Source organism: Haliotis rufescens, unplaced genomic scaffold (assembly GCF_023055435.1).
Source record: "Haliotis rufescens isolate VD_foot unplaced genomic scaffold, xgHalRufe1.0.p SCAF_14, whole genome shotgun sequence".
NCBI lineage: Eukaryota > Metazoa > Mollusca > Gastropoda > Lepetellida > Haliotidae > Haliotis > Haliotis rufescens.
In genome coordinates this window covers 29,870,314-29,894,778 of record NW_025963824.1, presented here as the reverse complement: position 1 = coordinate 29,894,778, position 24,465 = coordinate 29,870,314, and the positions used below count along the sequence as shown (strand labels likewise).

The following is a 24,465-nucleotide window of genomic DNA, read 5'->3' as shown; positions in this document are numbered from 1 at the left end:
TGGTGGTGTCAGGTGATTGGACAGTCTCTGCCTTCTTTGGTGGTGGTGGTGGTGGTGGTGGTGTCAGGTGATTGGACAGTCTCTGCCTTCTTTGGTGGTGGTGATGGTGTCAGGTGATGGGACAGTCTTTGCCTTCGTTGGTGGTGTTGATGGTGTCAGGTGATTGGACAGTCTTTGCCTTCTTTGGTGATGGTGGTGGTGATGGTGTCAGGTGATTGGACAGTCTTTTCCTTCTTTGGTGGTGGTGATGGTGTCAGGTGATGGGACAGTCTTTGCCTTCTTTGGTGGTGGTGGTGGTGGTGGTGTCAGGTTATTTGACAGTCTTTGCCTTCTTTGGTGGTGGTGATGGTGTCAGGTGATGAGACAGTCTCTGCCTTCTTTGGTGGTGGTGGTGGTGTCAGGTGATTGGACAGTCTTTTCCTTCTTTGGTGGTGGTGGTGGTGTCAGGTGATTGGACAGTCTTTGCCTTCTTTGGTGGTGGTGGTGGTGTCTGGTGATTGGACAGTCTTTTCCTTCTTTGGTGGTGGTGGTGGTGTCAGGTGATTGGACAGTCTTTTCCTTCTTTGGTGGTGGTGGTGGTGTCAGGTGATTGGACAGTCTCTGCCTTCTTTGGTGGTGGTGATGGTGTCAGGTGATGGGACAGTCTTTGCCTTCTTTGGTGGTGGTGATGGTGTCAGGTGATGGGACAGTCTCTGCCTTCTTTGGTGGTGGTGGTGGTGTCAGGTGATGGGACAGTCTTTGCCTTCGTTGGTGGTGTTGATGTTGTCAGGTGATGGGACAGTCTCTGCCTTCTTTGGTGGTGGTGATGGTGTCAGGTGATTGGACAGTCTTTGCCTTCTTTGGTGTTGGTGGGGATATCAAATGCTCCCTGTGTTTATGTTGTTGGGCTCAGAGTGGTGAACCAAAGTATCATCCTTAGTCAAAAATCTAAACTTACTGAATCGATATCCTTTCTGGATTAGCTTCAAATGGAGCCAGATTATCACAAGACATATGCTTGATGCGTTTTTTGTCTGATTTCAGAAGCTTTGGAACCTAAAACTCTGATACTTCATTTGCAAAGTTTCTGTGGTAACGGAGTAGTTTTGCTTCTGGGAAATGCCAACTGAACGAGCAAAATGGTTCGCCGATTGGTCGACATATCGTTGATTCTCGGGATCATTTAATGGTGTTGCTGACGTGACAGGCTTTCCAGGACAGGGTCATTTTGAAGGCTCCCACTTCCTTATGGTGGTATCCTTCCCAAGTGTTGTACGTATATCTTCATGGACGTCCATTGTTTCAACTGACTCAAAGTGTTGGTGGCCACACCCCTGTGACGTCTTGTAACGCCCACAATAACAGATTGTACCATTACACAATTCCTTCTATTGAGGCACAGACCTTCAATCAACTCTCTAAAATATGATCAACCTTGAAATATAACCGCCACAGCAACCATTTTTAAAATGTAAGTTTAGTTTTCGGTGAATCACTGATTGTGTTTGATCATACAATGAATATGTATAGCCTGTGTATATAGTAACGTTCTCCGACCTTATCCGACGTTCTGATTTTTGTAATTCGCATATTTCTTTTCCTAAACTTCGAAAAATGTAAAAATACAACATACCATGTTTTCGTAAAATATCTGATTGATAATTTTGATTTTATAAGTGTCTGATAATAAATAAATAATACTCCTAACAAAAGGGCAGTAACTCCAATTAATTTTTAGGAATTAAGTCATATGGCCTTACACCAAGACAAAAGTGTACGAGTATCGCAAAAATCATTTTACATTAAATAAATAAATAATGTATGTAGAGTATAAAATTTGTGTTTGTAAAATCAAATCAGTTCTCGGTTACCCACGTAGTTGTCTTTGAAATACTGTACAATAGATGCGACGAAGACTCAATACTGACTGAAATGAGTGGCTCCCCATCCGGTGACAGTGCACACCACGTTGTCGAAGTTCTCCCCTGAAGCAGGCAGGCATGCTGGCTTGAGCATCCTTCCCTCGGCGATTGGCTGTGAGAGTTTCACCAAGGCGATGTCGTGAGCGTTGGTTTTGCTGTTGAAGCTGGCGTGCCTGATGATGTGGGCGATTTTGTGCACCTGTTTCTGGTAAACGTGGTAGTTGTCAATGCCTCCCATCACGACGTCCCAGTTACCCAAATTAGTGCTGTGAGGAAATAAAGCGAGTTAATGGCGAGTCTGCGCATCACGTGATCGAATATGGACCCATCAACCAACTTGGCTATCTTAAAATAGCTACAGACGTTAAATTGAAAGATTTTTGGGTTTTTTGTAGGGCTTCTGTGTCACGCAATTACTTGAAGATAGGCAGTTGAGAGTTGTCTCCCCTGACTTAGTTATTCCAAGCAACTGACAGTTGTCTCCTTTTGCAGATATCCTCCTGAATAGCTGAGTATCGTCTACCAAGATACCGGGCTGTTGAGAGTTGTCTTCCCATATCAACTCTGCCAAAGCAGCTGAGGGTTATCTCCCCTGTCATCCTGAGATGTTGCCTCCCTTGTTTTATTATGTAAAACAGTCAAGTAGTTTTCAATTACCCAAAGACAATGTCTAAGGTTCTCTCATTGCGCTAACTGGTATGTGTGGACACAGACTTAAGACCCCTGAAGACCTGGGGAAGAATAGGTCTTCAGCAACCCATGCTTGCCGTAAAAGCCGAATATGATTGTCGTAATAGGCGACTAACGGGCTCGGGTGGTCAGACACGCTGACTTGGTTGATGCATGTAATCGTACCCCAATTGAGTGGGTCGATGCTCATGACATCAATCACTGGATTGTCTGGCCCAGACTCTATTCTAAACAGACCGCCGTCATATAGCTGGAATATCGCCGAGTGCGGCGTAAACAACAAACAAGCCAACACAGACTTAAATTGGGCTCGATATCGTGGTTCACATTCCCTCTATGATTGGGGTAGCTGTTAGTTAAGCCCTCTGACAAACACAGTTGTGTCAGCATATTAATCGTATATAATAGGACAACGATAAAGTAATCATACTCTTCGAAGCAGTGAGCTGCAGTGGCAATCCATTGGTCGTCAATCAGGGTACCTCCACACATGTGTCCCTGGTTGTACTGCAGGGAGACCTGGATTAACATCAGGAGTGAGTGAGTGAGTGAGTGAGTGAGTGAGTGAGTGAGTGAGTGAGTGAGTGAGTGGGTGGGTGGGTGGGTGAGTGAGTGAGTGAGTCGATGGGTGGATGAGTGAGTGAGTGAGTGAGTGAGTGAGTGGATGAGTGAGTGAGTGAGTGAGTGGGTGAGTGGATGAGTGAGTGAGTGAGTGAGTGGGTGAGTGAGTGAGTGAGTGAGTGAGTGAGTGAGTGAGTGAGTGAGTGAGTGAGTGAGTGAGTGGGTGGGTGGGTGGGTGGGTGGGTGGGTGGGTGAGTGAGTGAGTGAGTGAGTGAGTGAGTGAGTGAGTGAGTGAGTGAGTGGGTGGGTGGGTGGGTGGATGAGTGAGTGAGTGAGTGAGTGAGTGAGTGGATTAGTGGGTGGATTAGATGTTTGGGTTTCTGTGTGAATGATGGCCGTTGTAAGTATTGAGATTGTTATTGGTAGTTGCTGCATGGTTGTCAAGACCTTGTGATGCTGGTATTGTGCTGGCGTTTTTGTGCTGGTGTTTGGATGATGTTGTGATGGTGCTCTAGCGATGTTGTGATGGTGGTGTTGTGTGATGGTGTTGTGATCTTGGTGTGTCGTACCTGCCATGGGAACTCCCCTGCTACAGCTGTCGATCCCCCAACTATCCGGCTCACCTCGGGAACGCCACAATGACCTGTTAACACGCCGACATGCACGTACATAGCAGTTATGACAAACAAAAAGGAAAACAACTCCACTCGTACACACATCCACACAAAGTCTGATACTGCATTCAAAGCACACAAAATGAAGTTTGTATATATGAACTATATTCTTTAACGCACATATTTCTGGGTTAACTTATTGTTTCAAATTGGGAATCGACACGTAACACCAAGTACGTAAACACATAACATCATATATATAGCAACTTGTTTGTCATGCCCGACTCAAGAGTACCCGGATGCAACGTTAGCTCCTTACCATTCCCGTGCGAGACATGTCCGGGCGCCTGTGTGGCATGCGCAGTGCTGGGGTCCGGGTAACAACAGAAGTTGAGGAAGCCGCAGTGACTGAGTGTCTGGAGTTCCCCGGGGTTACACGACGACCCGAAAAGACTACGGCAGTGGCCGCCATATTGAGACTCACATTCTGGAACAACAGGAGATTGTCAACTATGTCCTGTCGTCTTAAAACTACCCTGTGCAGGAATGCATGACTCCCTTCAACAGGAAACAGGTAAGGAGTCTTTCAATGTATCTTGCGACATCTCTTATACACTACTGCTCTGATACGGATCCAGCAACCCATGCTTGTCGTAACGAACCAACGAACTTGATGATCATTCTTTGTCAAATATTTAAATAGTTTGTAAGATGACATGAATGTATTCTAATCAAACTTATTGCATTGAAAATGTTGTAAAAATTAATTTTTAAAATCTTTTAGACGAATTTCTGTGTAGTCATCACATGTCGAGAAGATGAAGATGAAGCCATCGTCATTTGATCATCAGACATCCTAGTGAGAGAGTGGATGTTTTATGCCAATCAGCAATACACCAGTTGAATTAGTTGATTCTGGACCGGACAAACCAGGGATTGATATAATGAGCATCATCCCATACCGTCGGGTCATGAAAAAAACTCAATCACTAAGCATGACTACCCGTGAAGGTCAGGGTTATAATAGGTCTTCCAGGGAGCAATCCATGCTCGCCGCACAATGGAAACTGTGCTTGTCGTCATGCCCCCCTTTCACTACGACCACGAATGTCCCGAATCACCCCGAATCGGAAACTTTCGAAATTCGTGATGATTCGGCCAATGATGCAAACTTTCGTGGCTAATCGGGTTGAAAAATATGAAGAATGCCAGGAATGGGTTAAGAAACATGTACGAATTATAATATTCATGTACGGATCATGCACGAATTGTAAGAATCACCTACGACTAAGTTACGAATATGCCGAATGTTGTTACTTAATTCTTACATGATTCATAGTTGACTCGGGACATTCGTGGCTGTTTCGGGATGTTTTCGGGTAGACGACAAGAAATTCTAGGAGCCACGAATCGCTCAGAATAGCCAAGAATGCAAAAGAATCTATAACGAAGCTGTTACGGAACATAAGAATTAATTACGAATGGATTACGATACAGCCACGAAATTGCAATTCGGGGACCCTTCCACGAAAGGTTTTGACAAATAAAAACTTTCTCGCCGATTCGAACTGTACGAATGTAACTCCCACACTTTAAGAAAGACTTACGATAGTCGCAGAGCTACGATCGCTTTGTGAAAGCCAGGAAACACAGAAGAAGCTGCCGAGCTGTGTGGCCTCTAATGTATTCATACGCACTTTACTCTCAATATCAGGACTCGTCGACATGACGCAATATATTCATAGATGATTATCGTTGCTACTAAGTAGGATATAAAATTCGTTTCTATTTGATATCAAATTTATGTCCTCTCAAAAAATATCAAATACAAAATATTGCGCTGGGGACATATAAGTGATGTGCTATATTTATAGCCTATACTAATATAATGTCCAGGCAATAATTTTGATGACCCTGCAAGATTTCTGCTGACATCATCAATCCAGCTTCCACACAAAAATATGTATAAATTCACCAAAACAACTAAACAGAGGCGCAAAAGAAAATATACCTCTCATCTGACTTTACCATTTTTTTTAATTTTCAAATAAAAAATATCTTAAGTTAGCGATAACATATACATAAGACGCTCCAAACGAATACTTCATGTTTTCTTTTTTAAAATATAATTTGATTTAAAACTTTTAAAACGTTAAAAAAAAGGATTCGCACAATTAGCAACTGCTGACATCTTATCTTTGAAATCCAATCAATTTGCTTTTTCGGCGCAAATGTATAACTGTTACATTAATTTTCAAACATGCAAGGTAGTGGCTATGTTGTTTGCAAATTTATTTCTTACCCTGGTCTGCATTGAACCAGTTAATTTATAAACACAAAAAAAAAACACAACAAAAACCAACAAGCAATGAGTGATGGTTAAATATATATTATAAAAGTTAACAACAGTTCTTTTAATTTTCATGAAAAAACAATCGAGCCCAGAAATGAGCCTTAAGCCCCTACTCTTACATACACGATTTAAGATTCGTGCTCGATCTTGTGGTTTAAGCAAATTCCTTAACCAAACACGACCCTCATACGACCAAAAACGACCCTCATACGACCCTCATACGATCTTCATACGACTGAACACGACACTCATACGATCGTCATAAGATATTCATACGATACAACACGATTTAACCTCATTTAACACGACCCCAATACGACTGTCATACGACCAAACACGACTGTCATACGATGCCCATACGACTTAACACGAATCAACACGACCGCCATACGATTAAACCCGAATCATTACGATGTCCATACGACTACAAAAATAAAAACGATCTCCATACGACTGGGGAAGACCTTCATACGACATATTTTTGTTTATTTTGGTCACGTGGGTCAGTAGTATATATAAGCTGCATTGCAACAGCATTTCTGTGTCAGTCTTCACCATGTTCAACAACGAACAAGACCCGCAAGAAGCAGCTTTGGAGGAGGAGGATGTTTCCCTTTCGAAGGTTTTGCTTGGAGGAGCTTCCGTTTCGCATGGAGTTTGGCATGGCTGTAGAATGAGCTTTCACTTTCAGGGGCTTTCCCACGTTCTCACTCAGTCACGTGATGGGCTCTTCCGGTCGTATGACAAACGTACGGATTTCGTGTTCAGGCGTATGGGAGGCGTATGAAAGGCATATGAAAGTCGTGTTGAATCGTGTTAAAACGTTAGAAGGTCGTATGAGTTTCTTCCCACGCTCCCCAACACGACTGAACGCGACTGAAAACGATCTTCATACGCTTGTACACGACTGTCATACGACCATCATACAACCTTCATACGACTGAACACGACTTTTCAGCTAGGCTTAATTCGTGTAATAAATTTTTGCATTGCTAAAAATTATAACACGATTTAAGCCGAGCTGCGACGTCCATACGACCGCGCGCGACCGACCACGACTTAAAACGAATGAACACGAATGAGTGCGCGACCTTCATACGTTCTACCACGATTTAAGGAAAAACGTTAAATCGTGTTCATTCGTGTTCAGATTCGTGAAGGGGGGTCGGGTAGCCTAGTGGTTAAAGCGTTCGCTCGTCACGCCTAAGACCCGGGTTTGATTCCCGACATGGGTACAACGTGTGAAGCCCATTTCTGGTGTCCCCCGCCGTGATATTGCTGGAATATTGCTAAAAGCGGCGTAAAACCGTATTCACTCACTCACTCACTCACTCAGATTCGTGAATGTGAGATAGGGGCTTACACATTGTACCAATGTTGGGAAAACAGTCCGGATCCTTGGCGTGACAAGCGGACGTTTTAACCACAAGCTCACGCCTACCCACAATGTAAAGAAAAAACAACGTTGAGGCAGATATTCAAATAACTGGAGGTGACGTTATTATGAGGTTTATAAACACATTACGCAGGCTTTCCCGGCGAACGGGTACCCGTTAGTATGGGATAGCAATAAAATAAAGACCCTTCTGGAACCTTACAGATAGCTTGGGTTGTATGCTCCCTAGGGAGATGAAAATTGAACAAATGGTATGTACAACAATGCTTTACCTGCAATATGGGCAAAAGACCTGTGGTCCGGGTTCGATTCCACACATGTGTGAAGCCAATTTCTGGTGTCCTCCCGCCGTCATAAATTGCTGGAATATCGCTATAAGCGGGCAAAACCATACTTACTCACTCATTTAGTAAAATAAAAAACGACATCAATTGGGGATTATAGGGTCTTACCTGTTTGTTGGAGACTGCCCCGTATGAGACAGGCGAGTACCAGGAGGGCTAGGGAAGACAACATTATAGCAAGACGACCAACAGGACTGCTGAGGCGGCACCTAGCACCGGGCAAGTAGAGGAGCTATCTTGAATAAAGATAAGTCATGTGACATACGCATGAAAAACAATGTCACTTTGGTCACTTGGTTATCTTTGATAACTTCTTTTCTATTTATATTGTAAAACAAATAGTATTACATACTGCCCCCATTATCTCCCTGTGCCAGTGCCCAACACGATGTACTAAATTTAACCCTCCAAGTTGAAAGTTTCAGTGTAATATGATACCGATGTGCACGAGATTCTTCATGTTGGCTGGTCTGTTCTAGCAATATGAAGTTATATTGCGTCTTTTGAAAACAAAACTTTATTAAGTTACAAATTGCTAAATTTATGTGAACAGGCTACAGTTTCTTTTCTGAAGGCCATCTTATGCTATTTGTTTGTGAAAAGTTCTTAAAAAGGGAAATAAATAGAACAACCTACACGAAACTCGGAACTAGCAATATGACGTTATATTGCGTCTTTTGAGAACAAAACGATATGACGTTACAAATATATACAAAAAGTTTCTTCTCTGTAGGGTTGCCATCTTAAACAGTAAATTCTCCCTACCTAACACGTTTCAACACCCCTTGTAATTGCGACTTGAAAAGTAGTTCCGTGAATAAATGTAAAGCCTTGACCTCTGAGTGATGAAACGTGCATAAAAGTATATCCCAGGTCTCTGAATGAACTGTTATGTATAAATGTATATCTCAGGTCTCTGAATGAACTGTTATGTATAAATGTATATCTCAGGTCTCTGAATGAACTGTTACGTATAAATGTATATCACAGGTCTCTGAATGAACTGTTATGTATAAAAGTATATCACAGGTCTCTGAATGAACTGTTATGTATAAATGTATATCACAGGTCTCTGAATGAACTGTTATGTATAAAAGTATATCCCAGGTCTCTGAATGAACTGTTATGTATAAATGTATATCACAGGTCTCTGAATGAACTGTTATGTATAAAAGTATATCACAGGTCTCTGAATGAACTGTTATGTATAAAAGTATATCCAAGGTCTCTAAATGAACTGTTATGTATAAATGTATATCCCAGGTCTCTGAATGAACTGTTATGTATAAATGTATATCCCAGGTCTCTGAATGAACTGTTATGTATAAATGTATATCACAGATCTCTGAATGAACTGTTATGTATAAATGTATATCCCAGATCTCTGAATGAACTGTTATGTATAAATGTATATCCCAGGTCTCTGAATGAACTGTTATGTATAAATGTATATCCCAGGTCTCTGAATGAACTGTTATGTATAAATGTATATCACAGATCTCTGAATGAACTGTTATGTATAAATGTATATCCCAGATCTCTGAATGAACTGTTATGTATAAATGTATATCCCAGATCTCTGAATGAACTGTTATGTGTAAATGTATATCCCAGATGTCTGAATGAACTGTTATGTATAAAAGTATATCCCAGATCTCTGAATGAACTGTTATGTATAAATGTATATCTCAGGTCTCTGAATGAACTGTTATGTATAAATGTATATCCCAGATCTCTGAATGAACTGTTATTTATAAATGTATATCCCAGATCTCTGAATGAACTGTTATGTATAAATGTATATCCCAGATATCTGAATGAACTGTTATGTATAAAAGTATATCCCGGATCTCTGAATGAACTGTTATGTATAAATGTATATCCCAGATCTCTGAATGAACTGTTATGTATAAATGTATATCCCAGGTCTCTGAATAATGTATAGTGTGTAAGTGTATGTCCCAGGTTTCTGAATGGTGTATCGTGTATAAATATATATCTCAGATGTCTGAATGATATATCGTGTATAAATGTATATCCGCGATTTCTGAATAATATAAAGGGTATAAGTGTATATCCCGAATCTCCGAATGAACTGTTATGTATAAATGTATATCCCAGATCTCTGAATAATGTATAGTGTGTAAGTGTATGTCCCAGGTTTCTGAATGGTGTATCGTGTATAAATATATATCTCAGATGTCTGAATGATATATCGTGCCTAAATGTATATCCACGATTTCTGAATAATGTACCAAATCTCCGAATGAACTGTTATGTATAAATGTATATCCCAGATTTCTGAATAATGTATAGGGTGTAAGTGTATATCCCAGGTCTCTGAATGGTGTATCGTGAATAAATATATATTTCAGATGTCTGAAGGATATATCGTGTCTAAATATATATCCGCGATTTCTGAATAATGTAAAGGGTGTAAGTGTATATCCCAAATCTCCGAATGAACTGTTATGTATAAATGTATATCCCAGATTTCTGAATAATGTTAGGGTGTAAGTGTATATCCCAGGTCTCTGAATGGTGTATCGTTTATAAATATATATCTCATGATCAGATGTCTGAATGATACATGTATATCGTGTATAAATGTATATCACAGATCTCTGAATGGTGTATCGTGTATAAATATATATCCCAGATGTCTGAATGATATATCGTGTATTTTGAGGTTATCACGCGAGCGTGTTTGGGGATGGTATATCCTGTATTAGGAATAAACATTGTATTTAGCGAGCCATGGCGAGCCATGTAGATAGTGTTTCTTCCTTACACAGAGGGGCGGTCGGGTAGCCTAGTGGTTAAAGCGTTCGCTCGGCACGCCGAAGACCCGGGTTCGATTCCCGACATGGGTACATTGTATGAAGCCCATTTCTGGTGTCCCCCGCCGTGATATTGCTGGAATATTGCTAAAAGCGGCGTAAAACCATACTCACTCACTCACTCCTTACACAGAACATTTACCATCCCCAAAACACACCAGCGTGATAACGTCTTTATCATATGTCATTCTGTGTTGAATAATCTCTTCCAATCCTTCACAAATATTACCTAAACATTGCAAGTTTTTTCCTGGAATGGGCCTAATAATATATATGACGCCAGAAGGTAAGTAATGTGTCAGTCTGACAGTGGAAACAGTCAATATATTAATTTCCAAATGAAATCTGTTCCTTATACAGAGGCGTAACTACATATAGGCAAAACAACAATTCCCTACACAAATTGTTTCGACTTGCCTCTCTCGGCAATCAATCGGTCTGTCCACTAGAGTAACTGCCATTATCAAAGGGAAGCTACTCTTAACATAATCTATGAGACGTCACGTTTGATGACAAATGTCTGCCTATCCTGTCCTGATATATCGTGTGTAAATCTATACCCAGATCTCGAAATGATCTGTTGTATATAAATGTATATCCAAGACCTCTGAACGATATATCGGGTATAAATGTTTATCGTTGATCTCTGAATGATATATTTGGTATAAATGTTTATCCCAGATCTATGAATGATATATCGTGTATAAATGTACATCCAAGGTATATACTGTGCCTGATCTCTGAATGATATATCGCGTGTAAATATATATTCCAGTTTCCTTGACGATATGTCGAGTATAAATGTATATCCCAGACCTATGAATGATATATCATGTATAAATATATACCCCAGGCCTCTGAATGATTTATCGGGCATAAATGTATATCCAAGACCTCTGATTGATATATCATGTAAATCCCAGATCTCTGAATGATATATCGCGTGTAAATATATATTCCAGTTTCCTTAACGATATGTCTAGTATAAATGTATATCCCAGACCTCTGAATGATATATCGTGTGGAAATCTATACCCAGATCTCTGAATGATCTGTTGTGTATGAATGTATATCCCATACCTATGAATGATATATCATGTATACATGAATACCCCAGCCCTCTGAATAATATATCATGTATACATGTACATCCCAGACCTCTGATTGATATATCGGGCATAAATGTATACCCCAGACCTCTGAATGATATATCGGGCATAAATGTATACCCCAGACCTCTGAATGATATATCGGGTATAAATGTATATCCCAGACCTATGAATGATATATCATGTATACATGTATATCCCAGACCTCTTATTGATATATCATGTAATCATGTACATCCCAGACCTCTGATTGATATATCGGGTATAAATGTTTATCCCAGATCTTTGATTGATATATCGGGTATAAATGTTTATCCCAGACCTCTGATTGATATATCGGGTATATATGTTTATCCCACACCTCTGACTGATATATCATGTATACATGTACATCCCCGACCTCTGATTGATATATCGGGCATAAATGTATACCCCAGACCTCTGAATGATATATCGGGCATAAATGTATACCCCAGACCTCTGAATGATATATCGGGTATAAATGTATATCCCAGACCTATGGATGATATATCATGTATACATGTATATCCCAGACCTCTGATTGATATATCATGTATACATGTACATCCCAGACCTCTGATTGATATATCGGGTATAAATGTTTATCCCAGACCTATGAATGATATACCATGTATACATGTATATCCCAGACCTCTGATTGATATATCGGGTATACATGTACATCCCAGACCTCTGATTGATGTATCACATATACATGTACATCCCAGACATCTGATTGATATATCGGGTATATATGTTTATCCCAGATCTTTGATTGATATATCGGGTATAAATGTTTATCCCAGATCTTTGATTGATATATCGGGTATAAATGTTTATCCCAGATCTATGAATGATATATAGTGTGTAAATGTATATCCAAGGTATATGCAACAGACATTCATGCGATTTTCAACATGACCATACCGTGCCAGATTGCTTAATTAGGCTTAGAGACTAAGATAAACCACATTGGTATGCATTCTGTCAGCTGCTTGGTCTATTTGAAGAATGTTTTATCTGAGGTAACGCCCTACCTCTTTTCAAAACACTACGTAGCAAACGGTGTCCATCTTATCAATGACGCGTTAATCACCTAGTCCTGGCTAAAAGCCACACCTGCTTGAATCAGATTTGTTTGTTTGTTGCTTATCCCTTCAGTCAGCAATGTTCAACCCCTATCACGGCGCCCTGAAAATAATGCAGCATGCGCGAGGTTAGCCGGAGGATGATAGCATCAAAACAACTCCTCATACCGCCTGGATGCGATGACACGTAATAAACCAAGTCACCGAGCTCGCTCCCCCGATCCTCATTATATAGCCCGTTCTTAAATAACTGAATTAATAATAAAACCAATATTTGTGTGTGTGTGTGTGTGTGTGTGTGTGTGTGTGTGTGTGTGTGTGTGTGTGTGTGTGTGTGTGCGTGCGTGTCGGAACTAGTGTCAGAGCGTCACAATGACATTATGGCTTTCAGAACGGGATAATAACAGCCGCTGGAACGCTGCAAACTTAAGGTGCAAAACACAACTATGATACCCGTATGAAATGCATCACCATCGAATAACCATTTCCTGTTTGCTTCACTTTTAGCCATGCATACTTCCTTTAGCCACCGTCAAACATGGGTGTATACTTCCTTTAACCAACGTCAAACACGTGTGTTGACTTCCTTTAGCCACCGTCAAATATAGGCGTATACTTCCTTTAGCCACCGTCAAACATTGGTGTATACTTCCTTTAGCCAACGTCAAACATGGGTGTTCACTTCCTTTAGCCACCGTCAAACATGTGTGTTCACTTCCTTTAGCCACCATGGGTGTATACTTCCTTTAGCCACCATGGGTGTATACTTTCTTTATCCACCATCAAACATTGGTGTATACTTTCTTTAGCCACCGTCAAACATGGGTGTATACTTCCTTTAGCCAACGTCAAACATGGGTGTATACTTCCTTTAGCCACCATGGGTGTATACTTTCTTTAGCCACCGTCAAACATGGGTGTATGCTTCCTTTAGCCATCGTCAAACATGTGTGTATACTTCCTTTAGCCACCGTCAAACATGGGTGTATACTTCCTTTAGCCAACGTCAAACATGGGTGTATACTTCCTTTAGCCACCATGGGTGTATACTTCCTTTAGCCACCGTCAAACATGGGTGTATGCTTCCTTTAGCCATCGTCAAACATGGGTGTATACTTCCTTTAGCCAACGTCAAACATGGGTGTATACTTCCTTTAGCCACCATGGGTGTATGCTTCCTTTAGCCACCATCAAACGTGTGTTTACTTCCTTTAGCCACCATCAAACGTGTGTTTACTTCCTTTAGCCACCATCAAACGTGTGTTTACTTCCTTTAGCCACCGTCAAACATGGGTGTATGCATCTTTAGCCACCATCAAACATGGGAGTATACTTCCTTTAGCCAACGTGAAACATGTGTGTTTACTTCCTTTAGCCACCATGGGTGTATACTTCCTTTAGCCACCACCAAACATGTGTGTTCACTTCCTTTATCCACCATCAAACATGGGTGTTTACTTCCTTTAGCCACCGTCAAACATGTGTGTTCACTTCCTTTAGCCACCATCAAACATTTGTGTTCACTTCCTTTATCCACCATCAAACATGGGTGTTTACTTCCTTTAGCCACCGTCAAACATGGGTGTATGCTTCCTTTAGCCACCATCAAATATGGGTGTTTAATTCCTTTATATTAGCCACCGTCAAACATGGGTGTATACTTCCTTTAGCCACCACCAAACATGTGTGTTTACTTCCTTTAGCCACCGTCAAACATGGGTGTATGCTTCCTTTAGCCACCATCAAACATGGGTGTTCACTTCCTTTATCCACCATCAAACATGGGTGTTTACTTCCTTTAGCCACCGTCAAACATGGGTGTATGCTTCCTTTAGCCACCATCAAACATGGGTGTTTACTTCCTTTAGCCACCGTCAAACATGGCTGTATGCTTCCTTTAGCCACCATCAAACATGGGTGTATGCTTCCTTTAGCCACCGTCAAACATGTGTGTTCACTTCCTTTAGCCACCGTCAAACATGGGTGTTTACTTCCTTTAGCCACAGTCAACCATGGGTGTATACTAACTTTAGCCAACGTCAAACATGTGTGTTTACTTCCTTTTGCAACCATTGGTGTATACTTTCTTAAGCCACCATCAAACGTGTGTTTACTTCCTTTAGCCACCATGGGTGTATAGTTTCTTTAGCCACCATCAAACGTGTGTTTACTTCCTTTAGCCACCATCAAACATGGGTGTATGCTTCCTTTAGCCACCGTCAAACATGGGTGTATGCTTCCTTTAGCCACCGTCAAACATGGGTGTATACTTCCTTAAGCCAACGTCAAACATGTGTGTTCACTTCCTTTAGCCACCACCAAACATGTGTGTTCACTTCCTTTATCCACCATCAAACATGGGTGTATACTTACTTTAGCCAACGTCAAACATGGGTGTATACTTCCTTAAGCCAACGTCAAACATGTGTGTTCACTTCCTTTAGCCACCACCAAACATGTGTGTTCACTTCCTTTATCCACCATCAAACATGGGTGTATACTTACTTTAGCCAACGTCAAACATGGGTGTATGCTTCCTTTAGCCACCGTCAAACATGTGTGTATGCTTCCTTTAGCCACCATCAAACATGGGTGTATGCTTCCTTTAGCCACCGTCAAACATGGGTGTTTACTTCCTTTAGCCACAGTCAAACATGGGTGTATACTAACTTTAGCCAACGTCAAACATGTGTGTTTACTTCCTTTTGCAACCATTGGTGTATGCTTTCTTTAGCCACCATCAAACGTGTGTTTACTTCCTTTAGCCACCGTCAAACATGGGTGTATGCTTCCTTTAGCCACCATCAAACATGGGTGTATGCTTCCTTTAGCCGTTAAACATGGGTGTATGCTTCCTTTAGCCACCGTCAAACATGGGTGTATACTTCCTTAAGCCAACGTCAAACATGTGTGTTCACTTCCTTTATCCACCACCAAACATGTGTGTTCACTTCCTTTATCCACCATCAAACATTGGTATATACTTACTTTAGCCAACGTCAAACATTGGTATATACTAACTTTAGCCAACGTCAAACATGTGTGTTTACTTCCTTTTGCAACCATTGGTGTATACTTTCTTAAGCCACCATCAAACGTGTGTTTGCTTCCTTTAGCCACCATCAAACATGGGTGTATGCTTCCTTTAGCCACCGTCAAACATGGGTGTATGCTTCCTTTAGCCACCGTCAAACATGGGTGTATACTTCCTTAAGCCAACGTCAAACATGTGTGTTCACTTCCTTTAGCCACCACCAAACATGTGTGTTCACTTCCTTTATCCACCATCAAACATGGGTGTATACTTACTTTAGCCAACGTCAAACATGGGTGTATACTTCCTTAAGCCAACGTCAAACACGTGTGTTGACTTCCTTTAGCCACCACCAAACATGTGTGTTGACTTCCTTTAGCCACCACCAAACATGTGTGTTCACTTCCTTTAGCCACCACCAAACATGTGTGTTCACTTCCTTTATCCACCACCAAACATGTGTGTTCACTTCCTTTAGCCACCACTAAACATGGGTGTTCACTTCCTTCAGCCACCATCAAACATGGGTGTATACTTCCTTAAGCCAACGTCAAACATGTGTTTACTTCCTTTAGCCACCACCAAACATGTGTGTTCACTTCCTTTAGCCACCACTAAACATGTGTGTTCACTTCCTTTATCCACCATCAAACATGGGTGTATACTTCCTTAAGCCAACGTCAAACATGTGTGTTCACTTCCTTTAGCCACCACCAAACATGTGTGTTCACTTCCTTTAGCCACCATCAAACTTGTGTGTTCACTTCCTTTATCCACCACCAAACATGTGTGTTCACTTCCTTTAGGCACCACCAAACATGTGTGTTCACTCCCTTTAGCCACCACCAAACATGTGTGTTCACTTCCTTTAGCCACCACCAAACATGTGTGTTCACTTCCTTTAGCCACCACCAAACATGTGTGTTCACTTCCTTTATCCACCACCAAACATGTGTGTTCACTTCCTTTATCCACCACCAAACATGTGTGTTCACTTCCTTTATCCACCACCAAACATGTGTGTTCACTTCCTTTAGCCACCATCAAACTTGTGTGTTCACTTCCTTTATCCACCACCAAACATGTGTGTTCACTTCCTTTAGGCACCACCAAACATGTGTGTTCACTCCCTTTAGCCACCACCAAACATGTGTGTTCACTTCCTTTAGCCACCACCAAACATGTGTGTTCACTTCCTTTAGCCACCACCAAACATGTGTGTTCACTTCCTTTATCCACCACCAAACATGTGTGTTCACTTCCTTTATCCACCACCAAACATGTGTGTTCACTTCCTTTAGCCACCACCAAACATGTGTGTTCACTTCCTTTATCCACCACCAAACATGGGTGTTCACTTCCTTTAGCCACAACCAAACATGGGTGTTCACTTCCTTTAGCCACCATCAAACATGTGTGTTTACTTCCTTTATCCACCATCAAACATGGGTGTATACTTCCTTTGTCCACCGTCAAACATGGGTGTATACTTCCTTTATCCACCATCAAACATGGGTGTATACTTCCTTTGTCCACCATCAAACATGGGTGTATACTTCCTTTATCCACCATCAAACATGGGTGTATACTTCCTTTATCCACCATCAAACATGGGTGTATACTTCCTTTGTCCACCATCAAACATGGGTGTATGCTTCCTTTGTCCACCATCAAACATGGGTGTATACTTCCTTTATCCACCATCAAACATGGGTGTATACTTCCTTTGTCCACCATCAAACATGGGTGTATACTTCCTTTGTCCACCATCAAACATGGGTGTATACTTCCTTTATCCACCATCAAACATGGGTGTATGCTTCCTTTATCCACCATCAAACATGGGTGTATACTTCCTTAAGCCAACGTCAAACATATGTGTTCACTTCCTTTAGCCACCACCAAACATGTGTGTTCACTTCCTTTGTCCACCATCAAACATGGGTGTATACTTACTTTAGCCACCACCAAACATGTGTGTTCACTTCCTTTAGGCACCACCAAACATGTGTGTTCACTTCCTTCAGCCACCACCAAACATGGGTATTTTGCCCTTTTGCCCGGCAGTAGTTCTGGTATTTCTAGTCAGGTCAATGATTAATGTTCGATAATAACATTTCGTTCTGGGATTGTGTGTTTAATTGAATATAATTGTGAAGAATCGGGTGCTAAAATGATGGTTGACGGACTATAAGCTCTTTGTGTCCCGTGAAGAACCGGGTTAGAATAGAAATGTTGGTTGGTTGGTTTGTTGTTTAACGCCGCACTCAGCAATATTCCAGCTATATAACGGCGGTCTGTAAATAATCCAGTCTGGACCAGACAATCCAGTGATTAATATCATGAGCATCGCTCCACACAATTGGGATCGATGACATGCATCAACCAAGTCAGCGAGCCTGACAATCTGATCCCGTTAGTCGCCTCTTACGACAAGCATAGTCGCCTTTTACGGCAAGCATGGTCGCCTTTTACGGCAGGAATGGGTTGCTGTTAGAATAGATCTTCAATAACCCATGTTTGTCGAAAGACTTGGTTGGTAGATGTCATCGTATCCCAATTGCGTGGATCGATGCTCATGATGTCAATTACTGGATTGTCTGGCCCAGAAACGATTATGAACAGACCGCCTTCATATAGCTGGAATATTGTTGAGTGCGGCGTTAAACAACAAAAAAACAAAAGCTTGTACCAAAAGCTCGGAAATGCTAGAAAATGCTTTTTTTGGCTTCATTCATTCAGGAATATTGCTGAGTGAGGCATCAAACACCAAAGAAACTAACAAACTTTACAATGATCGTTATTTGCTTATTGATATAATTTTAGGAATCGTTTCATGACTGGCGTCTTCAGCATCAAATGCACTCGTACATGTTGTCATCCGCTTCACTGTATCCACATTACCATGAGACCCGGCGTATACATCAACATCGACGTCAAAGACTGTACAACGATGGTATATCAGGAAGTGGCACAGAGTCGTGATGACAGCAGGTTCCAGCTTGTCAGTGCAGATGGTATGGTCGGCGGGAAGACCTAACGCTTGTTATCGTGTCCAGGGGGCCGTTCTATTTGGAGGTGGCAGCGTAATGATTTGGTCTGTAATGTGTGGGCAGGATAAGACGGAAGCTTGCTGTGTTCAACTCACAGCGCAACGTAACATCGACGAAGTATTGCGTCCATTAGTGCGTCCCTCCCTCCAGCCGTCCTTTAACAGGAATAATGTTAAAAGCGGTGTTAAACTACACTCACTCACTCACACTCCCTCCCAACAATATCACATACATCACGTACCGTCCGTCACATTCCGAAGCTCAATAACGTCAACGTCTTGCCTTGACAAGTTTGCTCACGTGACATGTCGCCAAATGAGTGAGTGAGTTTGATTTAACGCCGTGTTCCATGCAGTTATATCGCGGCGTGTCAGATTAATGTGGGAGGAAATCCCGAAGTGATACAGGTCTCAGACGTTTACCACTTCGGTGAAACCCACGAGCACGGGTGTGGTGCTGACAAACCTAGAAACATAATGGGGGCGAACCGGGATTCGAACCCACAATCATAGGTGTCTGGCGTGCCCAAGGGACAGCGAAATTGCGGCGCCTTAGACGACTGGGCCACCCGTGCTAATCGAGAACACATTGTATATGTGTAACCGCAAGACTTTTCAGTTACGAAGGAAAATGCATGCTAATCACTGGATTGTGTGGTCAGGCCAGACTCGATTATTTTCAGACCGCCGTCATATATTGCTAAACTTAATATTTGAAAATCTCGCGTTGTGAGATTCAATTAATTTAGTAAACTTTTAAGGTAACCTAGGTCTACATATAAAACACAGCATGTTTATCTCCTAATTACAAGGTCAGTATGGGTGACTGTTTTTATTTTAATCACAAAAACATTGTACAAAACGGAAAGCGTACAAATGTTGCATTGATATTAGTATTTAGCCTTGACACCTTCAATCCAGCTCATGAATGAGGACACGCGCGTGTAGACACCGGGTGTCGCTTTGTCCCCACATCCGTAACCCCAGGAAACAATACCCGCCAGTTTCCACACACTACCAGTTTTACACACCAGGGGGCCGCCGGAATCTCCCTGAAATGAGAGGTTATACGTGAAGAAATCCCTCCGTGAGAGTTGGAAAGAGGTGTCGCGCGTTTTCCAAATTCAATTTGTCATACATATTGTAATCCGAAGGTTTTGATTGTTAATATCTTTTGCAAAACGTTGTTATAAAAGTAACATACATATACATGCAAAAAAGGGACCACTAATTTTAGTTCTGTTTGTTTGTTGTTTTACGCCGCACTCAGCAATATGCCAGCTATATGACGGAGGTCTGTAAAATAATCGAGTCTGGACCAGACAGTCCAGTGATTGACATCATCAGCGTCGACCCACGCATTTGGGATACGAGAACATGCATCAATCAAGTCAGCGTGTCTGACCACCTGATCCCGTTAGTCGCCTCTTACGACAAGCATAGTCGCCTTTTACGGCAAGCTTGGTTTGCTGAAGCATGATACATTTAACAGCAGTATCAGCCAGAGAGCGTCATGAGTGGCGTGACATCATACCATTCGGACGTATGTGACGACACATTTAGAATATCATATTTCCAATAGCTCCAGATATGTTTGGTGAGTCCTGTTTAATCAAATTGGTAAACATGCACGACTTTGACCGCTCCTCCCACATTAAACGGACAAGCTGTGCTTTACCTAAAGGGAGCGGTCGGGTAGCCTAATGGTTAAAGCGTTCTCTCGTCACGCCGAAGACCCGGGCTCGATTCCCGACATGGGTACAATGTGTGAAGTTCATTTCTGGTGTCCCCCGCCGTGATATTGCTCGAATATTGCTAAAAGCGGCGTAAAACCAAACTCACTCACTCACTCACGCTTTAAATAAAACATGTTAAAAGCTGATGATATGAACTCGGTGACAGTCTGCATTAGTGATCACCTGACAAGCATCCTTCCCTCCTGCTGTCAGCCCAGCGCAGATGTTGTGGTCGAAGATGACGTTGCCGAGGTAGTAGCTACACATACTGTTGGTGATGACCGGGACGTTTACCTTCTCCAGCATTCGAGTACCTTGTCCATCTGTAACAAAACAACGTTACTATAATCTACAAACAGAATAGCTTGTGAAGACAATATGGACGAAATTAAGCACCACTTACGCGCATACCATACGTCGAATATAACAGGCAAAGAAAGATTACAAAAAGAATACATGCGATTGGCACCACAAACCTATTAAGATCCGGGGTAGAATAGGTCTTCTGCAACCCATGCTTGTCGTGAGAGGCGACCAACGGGATCAGGTAGTCAGGCTCGCTGACTTGGTTGATGCATGTCAACGTATTCCAATTACGTGGAGACCCGTGAAGATCGGGGTACATGTAGAATAGGTCTTCTGCAACCCGTGCTTGTAGTAATAGGTGACTATGCTTGTCGTAAGAGGCGACCAACGGGAGCAGGTGGTCAGGCTCGCTGACTTGGTTGATGCATGTCATCGTATCCCAATTGCGTAGATCGATGCTCATGATATTAATCACTGGATTGTCTGGTCCAGACTCGATTATTTACAGACCGCCTTCATACAGCTGGATTATTGCTGATTGCGGCGTTAAACAACAAACCAACCAAACCAACAATAGTTAACTTAATGATTTGTGTATCATCCTCGCATATACATACATCAAGTCTATGGTAGAAGTACAAATAATTTTCACTCTTCAAAAACCTCAACCTTCCAATACCCATCCCGTTTCATAGCTTTTAGTTATTCCATCATGTTTCCAAGCAAGTATAATGCAGTAACGATAACAGCAATATTTTGAGACCACCCCCAACTCGGGTGGCATTTGCACCTGGGAGAATGCACGGGACGGTGTGAGGTCATCACCTCGGGACAGGCGTCAGTTGATTACCTCAGGTTACAGGCCGTTTCTTACATGCATGACAACGCACGAAGATTTTCTAAGTTTATCATCATTTTACCTGTAAAAGTACATTTTAAGGGTAATCACAATGTCAGTTAGGACAGACTAGATTAGGTCAATTCGCGTTATTTTGATATATGCTCTATTTATAGTCCTTAACTGAATGAAGCCAAAAAAAGCATTTTCTAGCATTTCCGAGCTTACAAGCTTTTGTTTTTTTGTTGTTTAACGCCGCACTCAACAATATTCCAGCTATATGAACAAACAAACAAACAAAGTTGTCTCCAGACACTATCTTTCGGGGTATTTCATTTTCCCTGAGTGGGAACCGGCACCCTACTGGTTTAAGGCGACGTAATTCACAGGGAAGACTTTTGATCCAATTGTTTGTTTGTTTGTTTATTTGTTTGTTGTTTAACACCGCACTCAGCAATATTCCAGCTATATAACGGCGGTCTGTAATTAATCGAGTCTGGACAAGACAAACCAGTGATTGACATCATGAGCATCGATCCACGCCATTGGGATACGATGACGTGTATCAACAAGGTCAGCGAGCCTGACCACTCGATCCCGTTAGTCGCCTCTTACGACAAGCATAGTCGCCTTTTACGGCAAGCATGGGTAGCTGAAGACTTATTCTACCCCGGATCTTCACGGGTCTAATTATGATCCGTGGCTTAATACCAGACACAAGACCATGTCCTCGCACAATAAATATAACTGATTAAACTGAAATACTGCAAAAAGCGGCTCTAAAGTCAACCCATTGCTATGGTACTATCGGTCACCCATTCATTTTGCCATGTGAAGAAAATCAAAGTCAGATGCACACCGTTATTGAATGCTAAAGTGTGAGTGAGTGAGTACGGCTTTACGCCGCTTTACCCAATATTCAGCTATGTCATGGGGGCGCTAGGAATGGTCTGCTCTTTCTGCGTAGTCTAGTGGATGAAGCGTCCGCTAGGATAGCAGATTGTCGGTGGTTCGATCCCCTGGCAGTGTCATACCAACATACGTTAAAAGATGGTATTTGTTGTTACCCTGCCCTGCGCTCGTCATTAGGGGACTAAAACAAGGACTGGTCGGTTCGGAGTCAGTATACTGTGTCTGAGTGAGGTACCGATGTTAAAGCTGGTAGCTCATGTGACTAGTAGAAGCAGACAAGTTGCATCTACTCTATGCCGAGCGCCGGGCAGGGTAACAACAAGTACCATCTTATAACGTCTTTTAGTATGACACGTATACCGACCTTCCCCTCACCGGTCAGAGTCTCTATCCACTAGCCCACGGAGGACGAGAGCCTGATGTTTGCACTTTGGAAGTAAAATTTTCGAGTATTTATATCGTCATTTCAATTATCTATTTTTTTCGAAATTTCAATTTTTTTTCTCGTTATTTCGCATATTTAAACAAAGAAAACAAAATTTCGAGTTTTTTCTCCGGCACTTCCATTATTGTTTTCGAAAATTAGGTTTGTTTAAATATACTTGAAATAACATGAAATTACTCGAAGTAACGAGAAGATCTTGATTTCGAAATTTTAAAATAAACTTGAAGTAACGAGAAATAATCGATATTACGAAAATATCACCGAGGTAACGAGAAAAAAATCGAAATTTCGAAAAAATAAACAAATAATTAAAATAACGAGATTTCAATGAAATAAAATTATGCTCCCGAAGTGGCACCTTCAGGCTTTCCTGACGGAATTGGTCCCATTGACCGGGAGACTTGGAGGATAATGTTTTGTGTGTTATCTCCAACGCGCCACGTGACTCATGCACTGCAGCTGTTCATATTAGGGAATTAAGTGTAAACGATCAGCTGTCTTCAACTGATCTGACATTACTGAAAGTTTAGTTTTTTTATCCCGCAGAAAATAGCTGAGTAAAAGATTTATTATTACATTATTTTATAATTGTTAACGACGTACCGAACTCTGTTGACCCCCATCCAGTCACGGTACATACAACGTTGTCAAAGTTCTCCCCCTTCGACGGCAAACAAGCAGATCCTACAAATCGAGCAGAGAGATCCACAGGCTTAGAAAGTTTCGCCATCGCAATGTCGTGAGCGTTCGTCTTGGAGTCGTAGTCGGCGTGGGACAAGATGTGGGAGACTTTATATATGTGGCTGCTCTGGACGTGGTTACTGTCAACAGCTCCTACAACCATCGTCCAGCCGCTCCTGAAGGTGCTGCAACAGATCAGAGGTCAGTGGTCACGGAAGCGCCCCATTAAGTCATCACTATCCGTCTCTATTAAGACAACCTTATGCCTCCCATTGCAATTGGACCCGTGAAGATACGGGGTAGAATGGGTCTTCAGCAACCAATGCTTGCCCTAAAAGGCGACTGTGCTTGTCGTAAGAGTCGACCAACGGGATCGGGTGGTCAGGCTTGCTGACTTGGTTGATGCATATCATCGATCCTAACATGATGTCAATCGCTGGATTGTTTGGTCCAGCCTGGATTATTTACAGACCGGCGTCATACAGCTGGAATATTGCTGAGTGCGGCGTAAAACAACCAACCAACCAACTGTAGCCTGCATCTT

At 41.9% G+C, this 24,465-nt stretch overlaps 1 protein-coding gene across 1 annotated transcript in view; it reads right to left on the bottom strand.

Annotated features, from left to right (window-relative positions):
- LOC124143355 (transmembrane protease serine 9-like) overlaps positions 1-24,465 on the bottom strand; it is a 45,984-nt gene that overhangs the window by 3,475 nt on the left and 18,044 nt on the right. Inside the window, exons 13-20 of the mRNA XM_048395469.1 lie at positions 23,844-24,106; positions 20,923-21,062; positions 19,897-20,055; positions 7,968-8,091; positions 4,086-4,253; positions 3,722-3,795; positions 3,022-3,110; positions 1,908-2,167 (exon numbers count right to left, since the gene is read on the bottom strand). Coding sequence (XP_048251426.1) covers positions 1,908-2,167; positions 3,022-3,110; positions 3,722-3,795; positions 4,086-4,253; positions 7,968-8,091; positions 19,897-20,055; positions 20,923-21,062; positions 23,844-24,106 — 1,277 coding nt within the window. The remainder of the gene's footprint in view (positions 1-1,907; positions 2,168-3,021; positions 3,111-3,721; positions 3,796-4,085; positions 4,254-7,967; positions 8,092-19,896; positions 20,056-20,922; positions 21,063-23,843; positions 24,107-24,465) is intronic.